Source organism: Argentina anserina, chromosome 3 (assembly GCF_933775445.1).
Source record: "Argentina anserina chromosome 3, drPotAnse1.1, whole genome shotgun sequence".
Lineage (NCBI taxonomy): Eukaryota > Viridiplantae > Streptophyta > Magnoliopsida > Rosales > Rosaceae > Argentina > Argentina anserina.
The window spans coordinates 17799363-17824716 of NC_065874.1; the positions used below are offsets into that span (position 1 = coordinate 17799363).

The 25354-nt window shown below is 38.8% G+C and overlaps 3 protein-coding genes across 13 annotated transcripts in view; 1 reads left to right on the top strand and 2 right to left on the bottom strand.

Annotated features, from left to right (window-relative positions):
• The window catches only part of LOC126788376 (DNA-directed RNA polymerase I subunit RPA12-like), a 265399-nt gene that overhangs the window by 236342 nt on the left and 3703 nt on the right, over positions 1-25354 (bottom strand). The gene's annotated exons all lie outside the window — the stretch shown is intronic.
• LOC126788366 (pentatricopeptide repeat-containing protein At1g62260, mitochondrial) lies at positions 1684-6418 on the top strand. Of its 10 annotated transcripts, none has more exons than XM_050514349.1 (6): positions 1684-3778; positions 3936-4106; positions 4202-5277; positions 5378-5438; positions 5527-5585; positions 5989-6418. In XM_050514349.1, exon 1 carries the CDS (start codon positions 1702-1704, stop codon positions 3715-3717), a length of 2016 nt encoding a protein of 671 aa, XP_050370306.1. In that variant the 5' UTR covers positions 1684-1701; the 3' UTR covers positions 3718-3778; positions 3936-4106; positions 4202-5277; positions 5378-5438; positions 5527-5585; positions 5989-6418. The 10 variants fall into 10 exon arrangements, with proteins under 10 accessions (XP_050370306.1, XP_050370308.1, XP_050370303.1 ...); XM_050514351.1 differs by having other exon boundaries at positions 5378-5426; XM_050514346.1 differs by having other exon boundaries at positions 4202-4358; positions 5214-5277; positions 5378-5585.
• On the bottom strand, positions 19901-25218 carry LOC126788377 (uncharacterized). Of its 2 annotated transcripts, none has more exons than XM_050514365.1 (7): positions 24647-25218; positions 23819-23947; positions 23446-23518; positions 23023-23095; positions 22766-22831; positions 20324-20535; positions 19901-20224 (listed from the first exon to the last, which is right to left on the bottom strand). In XM_050514365.1, exons 4-7 carry the CDS (start codon positions 23061-23063, stop codon positions 20190-20192), a joined length of 354 nt encoding a protein of 117 aa, XP_050370322.1. In that variant the 5' UTR covers positions 23064-23095; positions 23446-23518; positions 23819-23947; positions 24647-25218; the 3' UTR covers positions 19901-20189. The 2 variants fall into 2 exon arrangements, with proteins under 2 accessions (XP_050370322.1, XP_050370323.1); XM_050514366.1 differs by lacking the exons at positions 19901-20224; positions 20324-20535 and adding exons at positions 21294-21347; positions 23225-23262 and having other exon boundaries at positions 24647-25208.

A 25354-nucleotide genomic window follows, 5' to 3' on the forward strand; every position in this document is an offset into this window, starting at 1 on the left:
ACCGTCGGAATTTCCGGTAAACCGAAAACACCAATAATATGCCATAAGGGAAGACCCATTACCAAGATGCGAATGCCGAAAGCCGTTTGCATATCTAAAATAACCTATTTTTTGTTACCAATTGTGCACAGTCGCACCGCGGAAACCCATTTGGCAAAGCCCTGATCAATGGGGTTTTAATATGTCAAAATGTCTCTTTTTTTGTTGACCATATGTATGAATAGTCAAACCATGTCCAAAACGAACAAAATTTTTACGGGATCCATAAATATATATACCGATCACATATTCTGGTGTCGATTGACCATATTTCGAAATGGAGTTGTCGATCGCCGAAATATCAACTAATGTATCATAATTTTTATATTAGGTTTAGAGTAAAACTATTGCATTATGAAATGACTATATGAAGGAAACTTATCGGGATCAATCGACACCAACCGATGTGTTTGATATATATATTTAGTGACCCTGTAAACATTTCATCTAATTCGAACCTCGTTTAACCATCAGAATTTCTGGTAAACCAAAAACACCACTAATATGCCCTAAGAGAGAACCCATTACTAGGATGCGAACACCGAAAAATCTAATTTTTATCACCGATCGTGCGCAGTCGCATTAAGGAAACTCATTTGGCAAACCCCAGTCAATGGGAGTTTTAATATGTCCAAACGCATCTTTTTTGGTTGACCGTATATACAGACAGTCAAACTATGTCCAAAATAGACGGAATTTTTACGAGATCCCTAAATATATATCGATCACATCTGCTATTGTCGATCGATCATATTTTGAATTGAAGTTGTTGATTGCCGAAGTGTCCACTAATATATCATAAGTTCATAACATTTATATTAGGTTTATAATAAACTATTGTATTATGAAGCGACTATATGAAGGAAATTTATCGGGATCGATCGACACCAGCCGATGTGATTGGTATATATATATTTTGTGACCCTATAAAAATTTCATCCAATTCGGACCTCATTTGACCGTCAGAATTTCCGGTAAATCAAAACACCACTAATATACCCTAAGGGAGGACCCATTACTAAGATGCGAATGCCGAAGACTTTTTACATATTTGAAATCACCTAATTTTTGTCACCGATCGTGCGCGATTGCACCGAGGGAAACCCATTTGGTAAAGTCTCGGTCAATGAAGTTTTAATATGTCAAAACGCCTATTTTTTTGTTGACCGTAGATACGGACGAGCTTGGATCTTCATATTTGTGAAAATACTCAGCCCGACCTGGACCGTCACTTTTCTAAATATTCTAAGGCATGGCCCGTTAACGAACCCAAAATGAAATACGTAAAATAGTACTAACTAATAAAATAAGGTGCCTAAATGATAGATTGAGGTGATTATTCATTATAAAATCTCTTATCATCGAAGGTATCGATAAATTTTTTTAATTGGTTTTTTCAAAACGCGACCGTTTAAAGAAAAAACACCGAAATATCGATCAAACCGATATATCGTCATTTAATTTGATTTGAGTTTGACCCAATATATCACTTAAACTTAATTTGTTCGGTTGATCGATATAATTAACCGATAATCATCTCCTCGTCTACTTTTGTAAAAATCATATTTAGAACATTGAATACAAGGACCAGCTCTACTATATATTCCTCACTTCTAAAAACATTTACCAACGTCTCCAATTCATAGAAAGATAGAAAGAATTATGATTGTGGGCAATGCAAATGGTTCCCTATACAAACTCATTCCCCAATCTCGTCGTCTATTTCGTCTAATCACCATCCCAATACCCAATCACACATCCCTCCACCACTCTCGTTTCGCCTCAATCTCCAAACCCGATACTCTCACCAACTCCAAAGACGTCGACTTCTTCTCATCTAACAAAAGAATCTCCCTTTTGATCCGAATGGGTCAGATAGAGCAAGCCAGGGAAGCATTCGACGAGATGAAGCAACGTAACATTGTGACCTGGAATTCAATGATTACTGGGTACGTTAAACGCCGAGAGATGGCCAAGGCCCGGAAGCTGTTCGACGAAATGCTTGAGAGAGATGTTGTGTCATGGAATTTAATGATATCTGGGTACGTTTCGTGCCGCGGAAGCAGGTATGTTGAAGAAGGGAGGAGTTTGTTTGATCAGATGCCGGCGAGGGACTGTGTTTCTTGGAACACAATGATCAGTGGGTATGCCAAGAATGGGAGGATGCGAGAGGCATTGCAGCTGTTTGATAGTATGCCGGAGAAGAGTGTTGTTTCTTGGAATGCAATGGTTAGTGGGTTTCTTCAGAATGGTAATGTTGCGCGTGCGGTTGAGTTTTTCGAGAGGATGCCGCTGAGGGATGGGGCTTCTGTTTCTGCACTTGTGTCGGGGCTGATTCAGAATGGTGAGCTGGATGATGCTGCGAGGGTTGTTGGTGAATGTAGGAAGAGGGGTGAGGGTGTGGAAAATTTGGTGAATGCCTATAATACTTTGGTTGTTGGTTATGGTCGGAGTGGGAGGGTTGAAGAAGCTCGGCGGCTGTTTGATCAAATACCTTTGCGTCGTGAGAAGGGGAGAGAGGAATGTAGGGGGTTTGAGAGGAATATCGTGTCATGGAATTCTATGATTATGTGCTATGTGAAGACGGGAAATATTGTTTCTGCTAGAGAACTTTTTGACCAAATGATAGAACGAGATACCTTTTCGTGGAATACCATGATCAGTGGTTATGTTAATATGTTAGATATGGAAGAGGCTGCCAAAATTTTTCATAGAATGCCAAATCCCGATGGACTGTCATGGAATACAATGATCACAGGGTATGCTCAGGTTGGTAGTTTGGAATTAGCTCAAGGTTTTTTCGAGAGGATGCCTGAAAAGAATCTAGTCTCTTGGAACTCCATGATAGCAGGGTATGAGAAAAATGAGGACTTTATAGGTGGTGTTAAGGTTTTTTCTCAGATGCAACTAGAAGGAGAGAAACCTGATAGGCACACTTTATCATCAGTTCTTAGTGTGAGTACTGGGTTAGTTGATCTGCATCTAGGCACTCAGATACATCAGTTGGTCACGAAGACAGTTATTGCGGATTTGCCAATAAACAACTCTCTTATAACTATGTATTCACGATGTGGTGCACTTAAAGAGGCTGAAACAATTTTTGATGAGATGAAACAACAGAAAGATGTGATCTCCTGGAATGCAATGATTGGGGGCTACGCATCTCATGGCTTTGCTGTAGAGGCTTTTGATCTTTTTAGTTTAATGAAGAGGTCAAAGGTGCAACCCACATATATAACTTTTATTGCAGTTTTAAATGCATGTGCTCATGCAGGATTAGTTGAAGAAGGACGAAGTCAGTTTAAATCCATGATTAGTGAATTTGGCATTGAGCCATGTATCGAACACTATGCCTCCCTTGTGGACATCATTGGTCGGCATGGACAGCTTGAGGAGGCTAGTGATTTGATCAAGAGTATGCCATTTGAACCTGATAAGGCTGTGTGGGGAGCATTATTAGGTGCTTGTAGAGTGCATAACAACGTAGAGTTGGCAAAAGTTGCAGCCGAAGCATTAACAAGACTTGAACCCAAAAGCTCAGCTCCGTATGTATTGTTGTACAATATGTATGCTGATGCTGAACTATGGGATGAAGCAGCAGCTGTGAGATCACTGATGGATGAAAACAGGATAACAAAACATGCTGCCTACAGCAGGGTAAATCGTTCGCATTGCTGAGATGTCAAACCTTTTTAATCACTGGAAAAAGAATTGGGCATTATTCCGCAGAGGGTTGGAGGTAATAAACAACTTGGAGATGCTTCTCTTTTGTTTTTAAGCATTTGCATTTCTTGGTCTAAACTGGTAACTAGCTATTACTGATCGTTATTTATGTAGGTATTTCTCTTCTGGTTGTTATAGAGCTTTTAAAAGGAAATCTTTTGCCTGAAGTGTAGGAATTTAATCGAGGTGGTGGGAAGGATTGAGCACCACTTATGGAAGGAAAAAGACTCGGCTGAGTCTGGACGAAAGGCACCCAATGTTATTAGAGTTGTTAGTCTCTTTCCTCATCTAGAGTTTTCATGTTCAAGCTTTATAACCTTCTCGAGCATATGCTTCTTTCTATGGTATGCAATAGTAGAGATTTTTAAAGTTCCCAAACAATGAGAAAAAGTTATAATTCTGTTTCCAGTCCTTCGCCTCATTATAGTTAAAATGACAGGTGCCTGATCTTCCCAATGAGAAAGAGGCTATATTTGGAGCATTGGGTGAATGGAATGCTTGGGAGATAGAGTTCCCACTGATTGCAGCAGTTATGGCTTTGAGAATTCTAAGGAAAAAGCGTCACTGGATGTGTATAATTCAAGTATGACACTCAGGTTGTTTGAAGTAGTTTATAATGCTTTCTTAAGATGGTGGAAATTTAATCATTGAAATAATTATATGTTAACACTGCCTGTGGTAAAACTATTAACCCCTTTCACTGAATCCTAATGCACAAAAATTCCAAATGCATATGGTTGACAAATTAGCCTGTTTCATATTGGTATATTGATTTTTCAATAGCTCTTAAAGGATGCCTTATTAGGGATTCTTATAGTTTAATAGCCTTCTAATAAGTTGCTGGGATCTCATTTTCATTTTGTTATGGATTTTCATTACACAGAAGTATTAATAGGGTATTGTAGGGGTTCTTTTCTCGGTCTGCACATTTGTGGTCAGAGGAGCAGGTTTCAGGTTGTCAAAGTCGGTGTGGTCTTTTTTCCTTGCTTCTCTGTCTTTATTCCTCTTTTCTAATTTTCAGGGTTCAGGTTGTCAAAGTCGGTGTGGTCTTTTCTGATTATTGTATTATCAGTAATTAATGACGACATTAAGAAAAATGGTAATGATGAAAATGGTATCATACAAGAGTACTGATGTGTTATATTCATTACCTCAGATTTATGTATATGAACTTCTGATTGAGTTCAAAAATCAACCAAAACAAGATGGTAAAATGGTGCAGCATATAAGGAATTAGTTATATATCTCATGGTCTTATGAGACTGATATTCAATGGATTGATTCTTATAATTGATGCATTCTCATGTGTAATGCTTGATTGGTGTTATTGGTATGGAATCCTGGGTATTGGGGTGTAGAGAGCTCATCAAATCCTCCTTTTTCTTTTGGGCTGTGTTTGGTTTCAATTTTAGTCTGACCTTTTTTGTGATTGCACGTCGTCATCTACCCAGAGATAGAGTGACTATTAAGAGTGGCGAGCATGAATTTGAGGAAAGACCTGTTTCTGAGGCTTTGGTAATCACTCTCCTGAAGAAATTCCCTTTGTTATCTTTTTATACAATATATTTGAGCTTCGTTTGGTCTCAGATTTGGTAAATATTGTGGTATTTTTCAGATGCGATCATTACAGGATCGGTTATTGAACTTATCGTGAAGAGATGAAGGTTTTGGTCTGGGTAGATTTTTGTAGGCTATAATTTTTTTTTCAGGCTCATCTGTGCACTTTTATAATATATGTTCTGTAATATATACTGTGCGATGCAGGACGCGGTTTAGTTTGTCATCAGGAAAAAGGAAAGGAATTCAGGGTTTCTAGGTTACAGGTATGGTTTTTGATTAGTAACCCAGTTTAATTCTTTTGAGTTGGTCTTTGATTATGTCATTATTTCATTTCCCTTAGTGTCAATAGAAGTAAAACCTGAATATGTGGTCTTTGCTGATACTGCTAAGGGAAAACCTGAACTTGTCGCTTTGATTGCCTGACTGGTTTGATGGGGCTCTGTCACCCCCTTTTGAGTCGACACAATAGTAGTAAAAGTCCATTAAAGTTTCACTGACTTTCTGTTTTAGGCTCTCAATTTCAGATTATTGACTTTGAACTTTGTATCCTTTGTTTCCTCGATTGATATGAAAAGCATGCATTCAAAGATGCATTCTCATAATTCAGGTGGTCGACTCCAGTTAAAGTCAAATATTTACAAGTTTATGATTGTTACTCTTCTACAGGGATGCATGTGATGATTAAGTTCACTTCTCTGATGTCAAGCGACTTTGGGTACTTTGCCAATAACAGGAGCTCAAAACTGAGAACAGGTTCAAGAACAGGAGTTTAAGTAGTGTGGTGAGCCCGATGTTAAGATTGCTAAATGACATAGTTCAAAACCAGTTCAATTGAGATAGGAGTATGCAAATAATGAAGACATATGGGGACGAGCAGAGGTGTTCAGTCCATTTAATAAATTGACTCAGGGTACAATCATCTTCTTGAATCCCATTGTATTTGGTGTTTATGATGTTTTTGACGTATCAAGATATTAGATATACCAATGAACTGTGCGGCATTGGCATCTATAGCATCACACTCGAAACAATTGACACGATCTATCCCCCAGAACTCCGACGTTATCTTTATCTGAGACCAAGTCCGGCGCTCAGTTTCTACTGCAGTGAGAGTCGAGATCCTAATCTATCCTTTCATTTGCTCCGTTTTCTTAACGGTTGATTCCTTTATAACTGCACCAAAATTCGATTTAAATAGGCCAGCTTCATGCATTGAAAAATACAGTTACCTACTTTTGAGTTTTACTTGATGCATGTTCCATAAGTGTACCGTAAAACTCATGAAATGCAACAATATCGAGTTGAAACTCTAATCACATCATGAAATGCACTACAAAAACATTATTTGATTGGGAAGTTGTAACACAATACTGGTAAATGTGATTTTTAATTGTAGCCTCTAGTATATATAGTCACTACAGTTCCATCACACTGACAATGGAATCATATTATTTGTATGGTTGGACCTTTTATAGCAGATAAATAATGTACACGTCCATATCTAGATATTACAGGAAGGAAATATCCATGTTCTGTGGTATAACCTAGTGTAGTTGCTCCTTGGTGATTGACAGCATTTCCAGAATTGTACAATTTGAATCAATGAAATATATAAGTAGGATGAAAGAGATGTCCAAACCATTAGTACATGTGTCTGCTGATACTGCTAATGGTGAAGCTTACGTGTACTCAAGTATGGCACCGGTGTGATTGAACCCCACATGATATCTGTAAAGCTTTCAATTTCTCCCCAAACTTAACGTGTGTAGGTTTTATATAGTCAACATCAGTTCCTTGACCCTGTATATGAGAAAAATCAATATTAGTTTAAATTTAACTAATCCAAGAAACACCTGATTTTTCTGGAACCAATCAAATGCCCTAAGCAAGATGTAACTCATAAAGAAGGGAATGCATTCATCGTAGCAAACAAAGAAGACAATAAATATACCTTTCGAAAAAGAACTAGGGAAAATGACCCAATTCAATGATTAAGGGTTGCGTTCTAGCAACTTTTTAAACACCTCACTTTTGGCCATTTAACCAATATGGGTAGGAAATACATTCTACTATGCAATGTTCAATGATACACGGGAAAGGCCAAACAAAATCATTGGTCATAGAAGATAGTTGACAGCAAGTATGAGCGAAAATTTACTAGTGTTTCCAGTTTCTCTCAATTCCATAATTAATTGATAACATTTACACAAGAAGCAAAACTCCAATGAGTGATTCAGAAATGATATAATTGACCACAAGAAACATAAATATAATATTTCATTCATCAATAAACAACCTCAAAAATGGAGATAAAGCTCAACATCTTCCAAAACCAACTGTAACATATCTACATACATGTAGATAAGAAAAATATCTGATAAACTGATTAGTGTAATGTCAAATTTAAGTTGTGTAATGATTACTGTCAGCAGCCAAAATGTTATCTAGAAACATGTACTGAAGGGACTTAAACACATTCGATTCATTTACTTTATCCAAAGCATACAATTCTAATGTAAAACAATCACAAAATGAACTTAAAAGAGGAACAAAATGATTTTCAAAAGAGAATACATAAGTGTTTTCATAAAGGTTGTTTTTTTCATAAAAAGAGTAGGACTGTTTTTACGCTGTTCCACGTTCACCAAGACATCCTAGGTTCTCACAAGTATTGTTCATCCAAAATTTGGTCTATACATGATAACCATGATGATTACACAGCCAAAAACCTAAGTAGCACGGACACGTGCTCATGGTCTGACACGGACACACTCGGACACGCGAATATCCGAATCGGACACGGCCTGGACACGCGAGTATTCGAATCGGACACGGCCTGGACACGCGAGTATCCGAATCGGACACGCGAATATCCGAATCGGACACGCGGACACGCACCAACTCATAATAAAAGTGAAAGTGCTTATGGTGAGAATCGAACCTTGGTCATCCAAGGCACTCAACAACTCCTCAACCATTCTAACAGATTCAGTGTTTGGTATATTTATGCACACTTTAATATATATATATATATATATATATATATATATATAAGGAGTGATAAAAATAAGAATGCTTGTGGTGGGATTCGAACCTTGGTTATCTAAGGTACTTATCAAGTCCTTAGCCATTCTAACAAGTTATGTTTTCATCATTTTAATGTACACTTTGACATATATATACATATAAAATTCTAAATACTTTCAAATTTATAAAATAATTTTTAAAATAAATAAATATATATATATTAAAAATAATATTTAATTAACGTGTCCACCACGTGTCCGTGTCCAAAAAATTTTCTATATGCCGTATCTACGTATCGAATCGTATCCAATACGGATACTCGTGTCCGTGTCCGTGCTACTTAGCCAAAAACTATATAGAAAAGCTGAATACAAACCAGTTGCCATCCAGAAGAATGTCCTTCAGAAAATGTTCCGTGCGAGCCTCCCCAACCCCATGTGAAGATATTGCCTTCAGTTATCAAACACAAGTTAACATAATTTAACTCCAGCTGATGAGAAAGAGAAATACTACTGCGTCAAATCGTGACAACAATGCATCACCATATAAACATCAAGCACATTTAATGAAATTCAGTACAGAATGTGGATGCAACATAGACACTGTACTGATTAATCATTCCGAAAAACCAAGAAAAAAAGAGAGCTATCTTCAGTAGATTGGTATATGATTGGCTTCTATGAATCAATGGTTGTGCTTGGATTGTTTTGGGATGTAAAGGTTCTGTAATGAAAGGGACAAGCTGTGACAAAACACAAAAATGGAGGAGCTTAATTTGGGTTGCTTAGGCCCTTTAAACATTTATATCATGGCTAAGCGACAAGGGAAAAATGCGGTCTTCAAAGGATCTACGACAGGATGACCCTTGTCTTGCCATCTCCACTAGTCCCACTTAAACAGGTAAACACAAGTGATAGTCTAAAGACTATGCCACATACTGTGTGTGATTGTCATGTCAATGGTCATGTGTCACGTATGAGAGTAGTCTCATTAACTTCATTATCCAGCCTTTTTATGTTAGAGGCTGAACATCTGCAAGTAGGCATGTATGTTGGGTTAACCCATAGTTAATTGCTTTTCTTTTCTCTAAGAAAAGTACACATTTTCAGGCAAAAGATAAGGTTGTAGACTTCTAGTGACCTGTGTGTGCTAATCTTTAACTTCTGGGTTTTTGGTTGAAGAAGAAACTAAACAATTTCTTTTAGAACTAAGGGAGAGCTAGAAAGGGAGGTTTAAGAGGGTAAAATTGTGAGCTTCACTTCAAAATGTAGCGACTCCATGGCACCTCTATTTGAAGAGCTGCAGTAACAAAGGTTTATCCTACTGTTAGGTAACATTCTCCATTCACTGAAACTAATAGGTTTGCACTAAAGACTAAACCATGACCATTTGTAGTTTTATACAGTGGATGCGTGGACTTTGGAGAATCCCTGTCCAACATGTATGTAGTTTTATATCATCCAAAAAACTTCTTGCTTAAGAAAATGTTAAATATTAAAGGTCATATGCTTTCTACATCACATGCTGATATCAACTATAAAAATGGTGCTTACCAGAAATTGCTTCAGTATGCTTCCAACCACAAGATACCTGTATATGCACATTTGTTGAGGCTATTAGATATAAATGATATGATGTAAGCATCTGTATACTGTGATAAACTTCTAATTCATACGAATCATATCTCAAGCTCCAAACTCAAAAAATAAGATCATCAGGAAATAAAATGTGTTCTATGCTATTCCTAAATGAGGAAAAGAAAACCTCTGCAAAGCTAAAAGGCCAACAGTCTGAATCAAGTTTAGTACAAACCTTTATAACAGCAGATTTCAAGAATGGAGCTTGAACTCTCTCAGGCAGATGACATACATCTGTACTACTGTAAAACAGAGCACAGTATCAAACCAATAAACCACCCAATCATACCATCAAAATTAAGCATTTTCCAACACCGTGACAGTAAACTAAGAGTCTAAGTGAGACCGTTAAAGCAGTAACTATATAAACTGTTATCAAGCGGACATACCCAGTACCAAGGCAACCATTTTCATTTGATCCCCAACTATAGAGTTCACCACCACCTATACAGAAGAAAGCAAAAATGGTGAAGATGGACAGAACACTTGCAGGTTGTAGTGTAAACTGATTATTTGAGTTGATAAAGGAAGCAATGATTTGGTAGAACAAATATATATGCGCATCAAGGCACACTCTTTAGGATTTATCATAGGATGCACATGACGGAAATCACCCCCTATTTTTACTAACTCAACATTTTTATAAATTAAAGTCAACTTCCATTATATAGGCAGACACAATTCATAGAACACCAGTCAGAACATTGTTCTACAAATTTTTTTCATAAGGATAACAATTGGCTTAGTTAATTAAAATCAGTGGAAAAGATAATTATTTGGAAAAGTAACCGGTAGCAACATAAATGTCCAAAGGAAAACTACGAGCTGAAAATCAGTATCCAAGGGTTCCTCAGAGTATGCAGTCTGATATAACTTCCATCACTCCTTTGAGCAGGAGCAGAATTATACAAAATTTTGAAAGAGAAAAAAACACATAGATTAACAGAGACAGTTGAATTCCAACAATTACAAATTGATCTGATCGTTCATATTATGTCGTCTCAGAGCACTTCTAGTTCATGCCATCACGATGATAATTACTTCATTCAAAGATGATAGAATGATAAATTACTTGTTAATTGTTATGATGCATGTGTGATAGCCACCACATGAGACTTCTTCCGAGCATGGCAGTCCGCTAATCATGGACGGTTCAGTGCCATTCTGTTCCATTGCTCTCCACTATTATTACATTAAAAATAATAATGACTACATTGGTAAAGAAATGATGAAAAACTACTCAGGAGACCAACATTGAAATCCTATTAAGAAGCAGAGCCATTGTGTAGGGAAACTACCCCTTTACAAGCTTTTAAAATATATTGGAACTTAATGGGCATCACGAGAATATAAATGAGTAAGTTCCATGAGCTAGCATTGCAAACAACATATTGTTCTGAAAATTAAACAGAATTTGATTACTCGCATACAGAAGCATGCGGGGTTTCTTTCCTGATTAAGAAAACTATTTTGGGTCACTCACTGAGATAGTAAGTATGGTGTTCGGCGACCAATATTGAAAAGCCATGTAACATCTTCTCTACATATAAAAAGAATTTCAAAACTGAACAAATATTCCATTATCAAAATTCCTCAGCACTCCTGTCTGTGTCGGTCAGAGCTGCAACGCTGGCGTGGGCTAGCCGGAATCTCGAAATTTCAAGTTTTTGGGCACCGTGCGTTGCCTGCCGGCACAGACAGGAGAGGGGGAGCACGGCAGACACCATCCGCGCCGTCGTTGCGCGTCGCCGGAATCATCGAATCCGCACCGTGCGGACGTCCGCAGCTGAGAATTTATGTACAAGTATATATATATATATGTGTGTGTATTTTTTTTTCAAATCCCTACAGTTCTTTCCAGAGCTTATTTTCCTTCAATTTTATGCTACCCACTAAAACCAACCAAATCCTATCTGCAACTTGGTGAACTTACCATTCTGTCGACTGCTCTTTCACCAAATACGAATACAGATCCATTTCCTGCAAAATATGGAAAAGAAAATGATTGAAAAAGTTAATTTAGGTACAGCGGCAAAGCATCCAGAGAATTTGATCATAACAAAGGCCAGAGGAATACCATCAACACATGCTGAATGCAGCATTCCAGCAGCAACTTTTATAACCTGTGCAACATTGAGGTATGACAAATTATATTAGTGGAAATATACTAAGGTACTCATGATATGAATCCAAAACTTAGAAGTTCAGCAAGTGTTCATATTTTAAGCCTTGGCATTCACTGTGCCCGAGAAAAAGAATTTACATGGCAAGGTAATTGTTACTTTTGATAAGTAAGATGACTTGAATGAGGTAATTATACTGCTTTATATTGATTGATATATGATCTGATACAAGGCTAGCTATTTATAGGAATTGATTTGAACATTAGCACTATCACTAATGATGAATCCTAGCTGTTCTATCACCATAAGTAACATGTTTGTTGCTTTACACAACTCACACACAGCTCACTTATGCTAACACTCCCCCTCAAGTTGGCGCATACACATCAACCATGCCCAACTTGCAAAGTGAGTCATAAAAAACATTCTTGGACACTCCTTTGGTGAGTATATATGCAAGTTGCTCTTCTGTAGGAACGAACGGAAAGCAAATGATCTTAGCGTCTAGCTTCTCTTTTATAAAGTGACGATCAACCTCTACATGTTTTGTACGATCATGCTGCACATGATTCTGTGAAATATTAATAGCTGTCTTGTTGTCACAGTACAGTTGTATAGCACACTTAGGTTTAACACCCAAATCTTGTAGCAAATTCCTAATCCACAACAACTCGCACACTCCCTGAGCCATACCTCTGTATTCTGCTTCAGCACTAGATCGAGCTACCACATTTTGTTTCTTACTCCTCCACGTAACAAGGTTACCTCCAACAAAGGTAAAATACCCTGATGTGGACCTTCGATCTGTAATATTTCCAGCCCAGTCTGCATCTGTGAAGCCACAAACATCAAAGATATTGTTGTGATTAGAAAACATTACTCCTCTCCCCGGAGCTGACTTCAAGTACCTCAAAATCCTTACAACAGCATCCATGTGGTCATCACTGGGGTTATGCATGAACTGACTTACTACACTTACTGCATACGCAACATCTGGTCTGGTGTGTGATAGATAAATCAGGCGCCCGACTAGCCTCTGGTAACGAGGTTTGTCAGTAGGGACTTGATCTGGATACTCTGCTAACCGATGGTTCTGCTCAATAGGAGTATCAATGGGAGTGCAGTCCAACATACCTGTCTCTGTTAGTAGATCAAGGATGTACTTCCTTTGACACAGATAGATACCATTGCTTCCTCGGGCTACTTCAATGCCTAAGAAGTATTTGAGTGTACCTAGGTCCTTCATCTCAAACTCTGTGGCAAGCTGTTTCTGCAATCTATCTACCTCAACAGTGTCATTCCCAGTAACTACCATATCATCAACATATATAATTAGGGCTGTTACCTTCCTTTGTTGATGTTTGAGAAATAATGTGTGGTCTGAATTACTTTGTTTGTAGCCAAGTTTTCTCATGAATTGTGAGAATCTTCCAAACCAAGCACGAGGTGACTGTTTAAGACCATACAAAGACTTTCTCAATCTGCATACAGAGTTACTTGGGGAAGCGGCCACATATCCAGGCGGAAGATCCATGTATACTTCCTCTGTTAGTTCTCCATGAAGGAATGCATTCTTGACATCAAACTGCCTAAGCGGCCAGTTCAAATTAGCAGCGACAGAGAGCAATACCCGGATAGTGTTCATCTTTGCAACAGGTGCAAATGTCTCATCATAGTCTATGCCATATGTCTGGGTGAACCCCTTTGCTACTAGACGTGCTTTATACCGGCTTACTGACCCATCTGGATTATGTTTCACTGTAAACACCCAACGACATCCTACAGTCTTCTTGCCATATGGTGAAGGTACAATCTCCCAAGTATTGTTCTTTTGTAGTGCTTCCATCTCTTCCTCCATTGCTTTCCTCCATTTTGGATCTCCCAATGCATCCTGCACTTTGTTAGGTACTGATACAGTAGATATTTGATTCACAAATGACTCATATGACTTAGATAATCTTTTGGTAGATATAAAATTGGCTACTGGATACTTGGCTTTAGTCTGAAGGGTAGGTTCATATTTTTTTGTTGGTTGTCCCCGATAGACCTATTTGGCAAAACATATTGTCTGTTATTAGCCCTAATAGAATGACTAACCTCATATGAATGATCTTCTGTACCAGGAGAGCATTGGTCAGGGGTATAAACAGTGGTAGGGGAGACATGAGGGGCAGTTGTGTTGTCAGCTTCTGGTGTCTCAATCTCTTGAGTGACGACCTTTGGTGGTGCCTGTGTTGCTGACACATTGGTAATTTCAACAGAACCTGTTACCATATCGACTGGCTCACTTGTATCTTCCTCTCCATGATACAGCTCTTCAAAATATGAATTCTCCCCCTGAAGAGCAGTATCAGAAGAGGAAAAATAACTCATGTCTTCAAAAAAGGTAACATCCATAGTGACATAGTACTTCCGAGTAGGGGGATGATAGCACCGGTACCCTTTCTGATGTCATCCGTACCCAACAAACACACACTTAACTGCCCGGGCATCCAACTTAGAACGGAGATGTTGCGGAAGATGTACAAAAGCAACACAACCAAAAACACGGGCAGGAAGATTATGAAAAGAGGGTAATGAGACATGAGATGCAAGTACCTCATAGGGAACTTTCCCCTGAAGGACACGAGATGGAAGACGATTAATAAGGTGGGCGGAAGTAATGACAGCATCACCCCAAAGATATTTAGGCATATGGGCACTAAATAGAATACATCGAGCCATATCAAGTAAATGACGATTTTTTCTTTCAGAAACCCCATTTTGCTCAGGTGTGTAAGGGCAGGTTGTTTGATGAACAATCCCGTGTGTGTTAAAGAACTCCTGAAAGACATGATTCACATATTCCCCCCCATTATCAGAACGAAGAACTCGAATGGTGGCATTGTATTGTGTTTGGACAGAGGTATGGAAGGCACGAAAAGCTGAAAAAACTTCATCTTTATTTTTAAGAAGAACAATCCATGAAAGACGTGTGCAATCATCAATAAATGACACAAAGTATCGCATTCCTGATACAGTAGACTCTTTAGAGGGTCCCCAAACATCAGAATGGATTAATTCAAAAGGAAGAAAATTTTTAGGAGAAGTACTAGGGGAATAAGTAGATCGATGACTCTTGCCTAAAACACATGTTTCACAACATAAAGAAGACTCGTCCACACTAATAAACAAAGTAGGCATGGATTTTTTCATAACACTAAAAGATGGATGCCCTAAGCGACGATGCCATAACCAAACTTCACTTAGCTTGTCAGAAGTGGAGAGTAAAGCGGTCCGAGGCTGTCCCCCTGGTTTGTCCCCTGCGTATGTCAGATCCAGATGAAACAAACGGCCCCTCAGATACCCCCGACCAATTACCCGTCCGGTGAGAAGATCCTGAAATATCCCATACATAGGAAAAAAGGTCACAGAGCACTGAGCGTCAGAGTTCAATTGGGGAACAGATATCAAATGATGAGATAAAGCAGGTACATAGAGTACATTGTGAAGTTCTATGGTGGGAGTAATACGAACAAACCCTGTCCCTAACACGGGAAATGCCTCACCATTAGCATTAGTCACATATGGTATGGGTGGAGGTGACAATACGGTAAAATAAGATTTTTCATAAGTCATATGATCAGATGCACCAGAATCAATAATCATGTATCAAAACTAACAGAGTGAGAAATATTGAAAGCCATACCAATTTTACCACGGCCAACGACGGAGGCTGTAGGTGTTCCTCCAGCAGTATGATGATCATGCCCAACCACACCATAGATATCAGGTTCCGGAACTAATTCAAGGGCTGCTTTAGCTCGGGGAAGATAAGTAGGCCTCTTAGGCCTAAGGTGTGGATATAATTTCCAGCAGGTTGCACGAGCATGGTTAGTATCATGGCAATAAGAACAAGGAGGACGAGGCTGATTCCCGAAGCCTGGTGGTAGTCCGCGTCGGTGAAGGGGAGCAGAAGGCGCTTGTGGAAGAGGTGGTGCCGGAGATCGAGCACGAACAGTGAGACTAGAAACGACAGCCGGTGCCTGAAGAATACTCTCCTGCTGAGACGCATCCTTGCGAATATAGTTGAAAGCGATGAGTAGACTAGGTGGTTCGGTCATTCGGAGTAATTCACCTTTCGCACTGGTATGCTTTGCATCAAGACCCTTTAGGAAATGGTGAACTCGTTCAAGCTCCTTCTCCTTGTGGTACCAAATAAGATCCTCTTGATTTTTTATCAAGCAAGGACGTTTCACATCAATCTTAGCCCAAATATTCTTTAGTTTGGTGAAATAGTGCGCCACCGGTTGCCCATCCTGATGTACTGTCAAAGCTGTGCACATTAACTCATGAACCTGTATGAAATCAGAATCATTAGTATATAAGCCGGCTAGTGTCTCCCATATTGCCTGCGCAGTTGTACATGCCTCCACCAGATCAACTATCTCATCATTCATAGCTTTCCACAAGACAGACATAACAAGACCATCATCGTCGTCCCATCTATTGTAGGCAATAACATCTTCAGGACTAGGAGCCTTAGTGACGCCGGTGACATGTCCCATCTTATGCATGCCTCGAAGGTGAGCAGTCATAAGTCGTTTCCATTTACGGAAATTAGTTCCGTTGAGTTTGGCGCCTCCAAAGGAACCACTGTCAGAACCTTTGACAGATACTTCAAAGGTCGGAACATCAGGAAGCTGTGAACCCTCCATTTCTTGTCCAGAACCCATGGAAAAAGAAACAATGTAAAAATCAAGGATTAGACCGCAAGAAAAGATACAAGAAATGGAGAACAATCTGTCGCCGGTGCACTTGCACTGTCGGTGAGCAGACACTGACTGAAGATAGCCGGACCGGGTCGGGTTGAATTGACGGGTCGGGTCGGATCCGGTTCAAATATGTTCGGGTTGGGTCGAGTTGACGGGTCGGATCCGAGTCAAATCTTTTCGGGTCGGGTCAAGTTGACGGGTCGGATCCGGGTCAAATCTGTTTGGGTCGGGTCGGAATGTTTGTGGGCCGGGTCGGATTGAAAATTTGACCCGGGTGGTATTATAGGGTTGAAAATCCCCAAAGCTCCGAAAAAACTTCCAAAAAACCCGAAAAATTTGTGAAATGGGGGGGGGGGGGCGGCGCGGTCGAATGGCGACGGCGGGGACAGCAGCGGCGGCAGAACGGCAACGGCGGGGACAGCAGCAGCGGCAGAACGGCGGCGGCGACCTCGGGTTGACTCCGGATCTATGAGCGTCAGAGTGCGGAGGGCAGCGACTTCGGGCCGAGCTGTGGTGACGACTCCGGGGAGGGCAGCGACGAACAGCGACGAACGAGGAGCAGGGGAAAGGCAGGCGGCCACGTTGAGAGATGCTGGAGTGCGGTGGTAAGCACGAGAGTGCGGCGGTGGCGATGAGGAGCAGCAGCGAGACAGCGGGTCGATGCGTAGGCAGCGGCTATGGAGGCGATGTCGAGAGGCGAGTCAGGAGGTATGCAGCGGTTTGGAAGAGAACCAGGGGACTGGAAGAGCACCGGAGCGGCGGTAACCGGCCGGAAAAAGGCGAGAAAGAAGAAAAAGAGCACGAAGGCTCTGATACCAACTTGAATGAGGTAATTATACTGCTTTATATTGATTGATATATGATCTGATACAAGGCTAGCTATTTATAGGAATTGATTTGAACATTAGCACTATCACTAATGATGAATCCTAGCTGTTCTATCACCATAAGTAACATGTTTGTTGCTTTACACAACTCACACACAGCTCACTTATGCTAACAAGATGGCCATGCATGAGCTATTACCAAAATAGGATAATTTATGCAATCAAAATTATGCTTTCACTATTATTTTCTTAAATAAAAAAAAAGAATTTCATTGGTATTGATACGATTAAAAGAGACAAGAAATCCACCACAGAGAAACACAACACAAATAAGCAAGGATGTGAGAAAGGCTATAGTTTATAAATTATATTGAAAAAGAAGCCCAAAGAGCAGACAAAAATTTTACTTTATCACAGGTGTTAACCACCAACCCAGCCTAAGATGCTAGTTGAGAAAACACATTGTACAAAACTATGGCGATACCTTCTCTCCTTAATATAACTTCCCTCCAACATTCCACAAGGACTGCTCAATATAGTGATGCCTACTTGTGATCATACAACTTCTCTGCCTCTATATTATCAGTCATAACTGTAGTAAATAGTATAATTATGTTAGTATAAGAAGATCAGATACTACTTAGCACATCTTACCAAATTTATATCTTTCTCTTTCAAAATTTTATTTTATTTCCCTACGAATAGTTTTTTTAGCCACAGCTGTTACCAGTATGGCTAGAGACCATGGTGCCTGATGCATCATGTTGGCCACAGAGAGATGGAGAGCAAAAAGAATGACAGTCATATTTCAATAGAGGAAAAATAATCACGGGCATGTTTCAATCTAAAAAAGCTAATATCAACAAGTTAGGGAAAACGGGCACTACAGATAACTGAGATAAGTACGGGTATACTGAGCAAGGTTTCATAGCAAACGAAATGATGATGTTTTTGGACCAGATTCATCCATTATTGGTTATTGCGGTCATTACTTATTGATAGATCAGAAAACATAACAGTGAGTTTGCATGTTAGTTTTGGTAGATACAAAAACTGAAATCCACATCCAGATACCATCACCCGAATGGTAATCTATAAAAACTGAAATGATTCAAGGATCATCCCTGCAAAAATAAACAACAACATTTCTCCACCAAGCTCATAGAATTGTCTTTGCACTAAACGGGAAAAAAAGATAAAAGAAAAACAGAAAAAAAAAAAACATTTCTCCACCAAGCTAAAGTTACACATCAAAGATAATCCCTCCACGATCTGTGCAACGAGTTTTGTACGCAGTCCAATGTCCACCATGAGTTGGATTTGCACAAGCGTAACTTTAATCACTAAACCTTTTTTCTTCTAACAAGAAGTTTATATTAACCACTAAACAACGCACAAACATAAAATTCGGGCTCACAACTTAATTTCCTAACCTAAACAGTACACGCCAAAGCAACAGATTTCGATTCAGTAATGCCTGTAACAGCACAAGAGTGATAATAACCAGCAGAAATTTGCACAACTTGCTTGTCGATTCCGGACACCTGCAATGCGTAACAAACAGAATTCAAACAGCAGAAATGCGCCTAGACTAACAACACAAACATGAACAATTGATGAATCTACATACAGTCCGAAACCATCAAGCCCGGTGGCGAAAACCCGGCCGCCTCGGGTCAAGAACAGAGTGTGAGCTCCGCCGCAGGCAATGGCTTCAAGGCTTTGGTCCGAAACGCAGAGCAGAGAAGAAGCGTGGGGGTCCGCTGCTGAGGAGACTATGAATTTAGGTTGGAAGCTTTGGGAGGTTCATAGGTCTCTCTAGGAAATGCTGAGAATTCTCTGGAAGTAACTAGAGCTTCAGAAGTAGTACAAGTAGAAGAAGGTGCCTCTTTCTTTTCTTTTTCCTTTTCACCGCAAGTGACGAACTGATCAGAGCGTCATTTCTTTCACTCATAGATTGCTAAATTTGATACTTACTGAAAATCAAATTACTTCAAATAATAGCTAAATATTCGATTCTCATATGTCAAACTACGATTTGATAAAACATACATTTAGCGTCTATTGCCGGAGCAACATTATTAAATTGATCGCTAAAACCAAAATTTTTAGTTATATAGCAAATTGATAGATGCTGTTATTAGACAGAATTTCAATTTACATCTGTAGTTCGTTTACTATAGTTCAGCACCATCTCTCATTACCCTTGTTCATGTTCCACCTCACTCTATGCATTGCTACTAGCTTGGAAGGAAATACTTCATACTCGGTCCCAAGTATTAATTAGCTCTTCATCTCTGCATACCACTTCTTGTTCATCCTCTGTAATTTTCTTACTCGACTTGCATTTTTGTTTTACAAAACTTTTAAGCGATGTACCCTTATCGCCAGTTTGTTCATCCTGAATATTAAATGGCTCTTGATCCATGCACACTAATGCTCGGTCATCCCCAGATCTGCGAGTTTTGCTTTTAACAGATGCCGCTTCTTTCCCATGTTCTAATTCAATACCCGGATCATTACATAACAAAGAGCTGCAACAAGAGAGTTAAATAAACAATTGTTACAGAAAGATGGAAATAACACAGAGGTTAAAGAATATGTCACGGCTCACATCACAAAACAAAGCTTACCTAAAACTTGATCTTCTGAAGCAGTTGCAATTTTATCATGTTCTCTCTTCACTTTGTTTAGCTCAGCTTTACGAGATGTTCTCAATGGGAAAGGATTATTAGGTACTGGGGTATTGATGGTTACCACAGATTCCTCTTCATTAGTGAGCACACAGAAAATGTGACGCCCGGTTCCGTATAGCATCTTTCTCCACTGCTTTGGACGTAATAAGCTGAGTATCAACAAAATGCAATTCTTGTGAGTCCATCATTCATAAAGGATGAATCATTATATAGATTTTTTACTTCTTGTTTAGAAGGAAACATCATCACAACAACATGGACAAGCTCAATCATATATTCCTCCCTCTCCATAATTTTACTATAAATATTTCGTTGAAAAACCTAATATAAACTGATTAATGTGTTCCTTTTGCCAATAATAGATTAATAGTGCTTATTTGGTGTTATTGTATATCTACAGATCAAAATTTCTTATTGGGCAATAAAAAGCAAAATTATTAGTCAAAATGTAAAATTTTATCAACCAAAAAGAAAAAAAAAATCTGATATCGTGATACCAGCGACACAAAGTCAAAAGCTCACCTAAAAGCGCAGAACAGTTTCATCTGCACCACACGACCATACCTAAAATTTTGATGAGGTGAAGATTTTTCAATTAGTATATATATATACAGAAATTCTCAGATGCGGACGTCTAGACAGTACCGTGCGGATTCGGCAATTCTGGCCACTGGCGACGCACAACGACGACACTGACCAGCACAGCCGTATTCCCCTCCTCCCAGCGCTCTAGTCTGTGTGGCGGCCGGAATCTCGAAATTTCAAATTTCTGGGTACCATGCGAAGATTTCGAGATTTCGGCCACCGTAGGCCGGCACAGACAGGAGCAACGGGGGGAGGGGAGTGCGGCTGTGCTGGTCGGTGTCGTCGTTGCGAATCGCCGAATCCACACCGTGCGGACGTCCGTAGCAGAGACGGATTGTATATATATATATATGAGATCGTCCGCTCCTGATCCTGTCTTTATATATATAAATATAAAGAAGTGAGAGGTTAAATAGATACATCACCCAAGTACATAAATTTAAAGTTATAATTCTTGATTTAAAATATCACATCAAATAACTTTGCACAAGTCCAACCTGTTAGTCTTGATACTTGAACACTCCATATAGCAAAAGGCAAACAAGCAAGATTGTGCAGGCCCTGTTGTTTTGGAGAATTATGTATAATATATCAATGAAAAGCTCTATGAGTCTACTTTCTAGAGCCATTGGAATCGCAGCAATATCTATTTTCTGGAGAATGTTATGATCGATTTAGTGAACGGGAGTCAGTCTGCGCGATTTTCTTATTGTGGATCAAAGTTTTATTTTAAGGCTCAAACCACTCCAAAAAGCCCATGGACGAATTGCTAGGGTTTCTTAACCCTAGTTATATCAGAAAAATAGGGGGGACATCCTGGAGAGAATGAAGGGAGGCAAGGAGGCAGAAAGAAAACAGAGAAGAGAAAAAGAAGAAAAGGGAGATTCGGGCAACCATACATCAGGAGATCTCCTACCTATCATCAAGTTCTACTTTGTCCTCCTTTAGTTCATCTCCCATGTATTATTTGAATAATCAAGATTATGTGTAACTAAACTCCTTAATAGTTAGGGGCTGATTAAAACCCTAAATACGTCTTTGATTTAAAATCCATATTCACTTTTTGATATTTTGTTTTCAGCAGTAGTTCTATTTTATTTATTTTTGTTCACCAATCAAATCAACTCCGAACACCCTCTTGTATATATGTGAATATTGTAGATAATCTTTTTACTAACACTCTATCTTTATCTTGTAGAGTACCCTCAATCCCCGGCCTATAACGATAACCCTTACTAACCACTATACTATCTTCTACAGGGTTTTATTGATGGCCTTAAAACGCTGCATCACACACAATCAATTGACTTATACCAACACTAAGATCATAGAGTACATTGGATGTGGAAGCCAATCCAGACTATATATGAACCTCAGTATATGATCAATGTCCCACATGGGACGGAATGAATCACTGCAACACCAAGAGTTATAGTTTTTAGTATGAAATGCAATTTCCATGGTCCATTGTTTGAAAATATTAAAAGAAAAGAGGAATGCCTCATTTCTAAGTGAAGCATATGACATCTATGTTGGTGCTTCTACATGAAAATATATACAAACAAACAAACACACACAAAATTTGAGGTAACTTTTCTCTCCTTAATTGTCAGTTGAACACCATTAAGCATGGTCTGCTTAGTCAATTTTTTTTAAATGGTAGAAATCTGGAGATAATTTAATGTGGGGCATCTTCCCACTTGATTTGTGTTATCCCTACGATAATATTTTAAGCTATAGGTAAAGGAGCAGCATTAAAAAATAACAGAAGGAAAAAGAAACTATAATACTTACCGTGGATCCCAAAATTTTAGGCCTCCATGTCCAGCAGTAGCTATTACATTTGCACTGTCTGAATTGCTGAAAGTTACAAAGTTGCTTTAATGAATGAGAAAACTAATAGAAGAATATGGCGTCTCGAAGTCATATATCAAAGTCATATATTTGACTACATGATAACATGTCCTCAATCTGAAAAATAAAATTACAGAGTATAACGGGCCGGCCAAAGAGAAAAACATAAAAACAAATTTGAGTTTGCTCACAGCTACCTTTGAACTGGAGCCCAAGAAAGCACCCTAATAGAATTCATATCTGCGCTGAAACTAAGTAAAGGCCTTGTATCTGCAAAAGAAGAATGCTGCCTGCTTTATTTACTTGTTTATCACTTTAATAGCATAAGTCCAAGTCATCTATATATTCTTTTTTTTTATATTCCAGAAAATAAAAGGAACGGGGTTCCACGTTAGCTACCTTGATGCCTTACTGGCTGAAAACTTCAACATAGCAACCTGAATTAATGATAGACTTAATTCTTTAGCTCTATGATATACAAAAATTGTTGAACATTGAGTCTCTATCATTTTATTGAAACCCTTTGTGAATTCAAACATCTATGCTTATTGGAATAAAAAAGCATGATATATATTCAATAAAAACATTTAAAAACAACGACAGGGGGAAGGAAGAGTCACCATTCCATCATGGCATCCAGCAATCAAATAATCGTGAGGTGGTGCAGTTGACCATTCCACAGTAAGGGGGATGCTGTTCAGTAAAACAATGGCCATTAAAATTGACAATGAAAGATATAACATTCATTACGTGGTAAGAGAGACCAGTGCAATGACAATTCAACAAGATTATGCCGCTGCATCAATTCCAGCCTAAAAAGATCTCCATTATATTATGCCTCTGGGAACCCCTTTTGATGATGTCCAGGAAGTTCTTGTATGATATCAGGAACTTGTAAATAATGTTTTTAATTGCAGGTCACCCCTTTTTCCCATATCAGTATGTTTCTAAATTTTTTACAAAATGTAGGACACATCCAGTAATCTGGTGTACCTTTTATTATCACCAGACTTCAACAGATAGCATCTAAATACTGGTGCCAATTTTAGAAAGCGAGGATAAGTGCCCTCTTCAGATGAAGAATAAATAACTTCAATTGCACGAGGAGCAGGAACTTCCCACCTGCAGTTGATCAGTTCAACATAAGTACTATCAGATAGCAGAACATGAAAACGATTGTCTGTATAGCAGGTATGAACTCCACAAATTATGAATGTCAACCATACTTTAAACTATATTTCTATATGTGTATAACATACTCCATCTTTCAATATATTTGTATATGTAGTCCAGAGTTACTATAGTCTTCATCGTAAGTAATATAACTTCATCCTCCCAATTCGCCCACGCCATATCAAAGTCCACCATCTAAAGGTCTAATAATAGTACCAAAACTCAGTCTTCATCTATTTCAGCAATTTCTTTATCAAGATAAGAGTAATGTCCATAAGTAGTTCTACACATTGACCATATGCATTGTTTCAAGACAACCTTAAGTTTTGGCTCTCACTTTGAAGCATCAACTGTAAAAGAAACTAGAAATTTGGCTCAGTACCCAAATGTTTACCTAATTCCTTCCATGTCAATCACTTCACACATTTACCAAACAAAACACTAACCACAAATCATTTGAAGATGCAAGAAAAATCACGTACATCATGCATTTTCAAGACCCATGTTACCAAGCAAATCACAAACCACAAAATCATCAGATTAGAGAAGATAGACATAAGCCAAAAGGTCTGAAGAATAATGGATAAAGGAAGCCAAGGTCTGGAAAGAAAGGGAAATCATGTTTGAAAAAATAAGCATATGTCTTACACTTCCAGAGACCCATTCCCTACAAAACAGCAAGGTAGCCCATTCGATGCTTGCATCTAGAATTATGTTCGTCATGGGGACGCCATTTCACATCCCAAGCAACTTTCCCATGGTGAGCTAGGCAGAAAACGATTCTTGGCAAAACCACATCATTCGGAACTGAATAAGTGGTTGAGCCAATTCCAGTAAATCCATTATTTGAAGCATTATTATTGGTTTGAGGACCCGGTCCAGAACTTTCTTGTATTCCATTTTGAGGTTCTGTACATCATGTTCCTGAGTTAATGAAGAAACATAATCCATAGCATAAAACACTGATGTTTCCTTCAGATATTGGACAGCAAGGACATCCGCATAATGGCTGCTCCCATCCAAGTTATCACCAGAATGTTCTACTGGCTTCCCTCCAGATTTCCCTCTAGAAACCTTTGCTCATGTCTCTTTGTACCTTTTTCTTTTCTTACCACTATCATCTTGTACCTCATCCCTTGAGTATCTGCAAGAAGAGAATCCGTAGAATGCAACTCCAGTGATTCCTTTTGGTATTCAATAGCAAGAACCTCAGAATTATTGTTGCTATCCCCGTCTAAATTATCAACAGAATCTTTTATTGGCTTCTTACTGGGTCTTCTTCTGGTCTTCGATCGAGTCTGCTTGTAGCTTAATTTCTTTTTTTGTGATCTTCTTGTACATCATTTCCTTGAGTAC

Excerpts from the sequence above, each read along its gene's own strand:
- LOC126788377 (XM_050514365.1), bottom strand. The coding sequence starts at position 23,063 with ATGAATTCTATTAGGGTGCTTTCTTGGGCTCCAGTTCAAAG. Across the intron at positions 20,536-22,765 it reads CTAAAATTTTGGGATCCACG|CTTATTACGTCCAAAGCAGT; the intron begins GTAAGTATTATA and ends GTTGATACTCAG. Across the intron at positions 20,225-20,323 it reads TTCAGAAGATCAAGTTTTAG|CTCTTTGTTATGTAATGATC; the intron begins GTAAGCTTTGTT and ends CTCTTGTTGCAG.
- LOC126788366 (XM_050514342.1), top strand. The coding sequence starts at position 1,702 with ATGATTGTGGGCAATGCAAATGGTTCCCTATACAAACTCATTCCCCAA.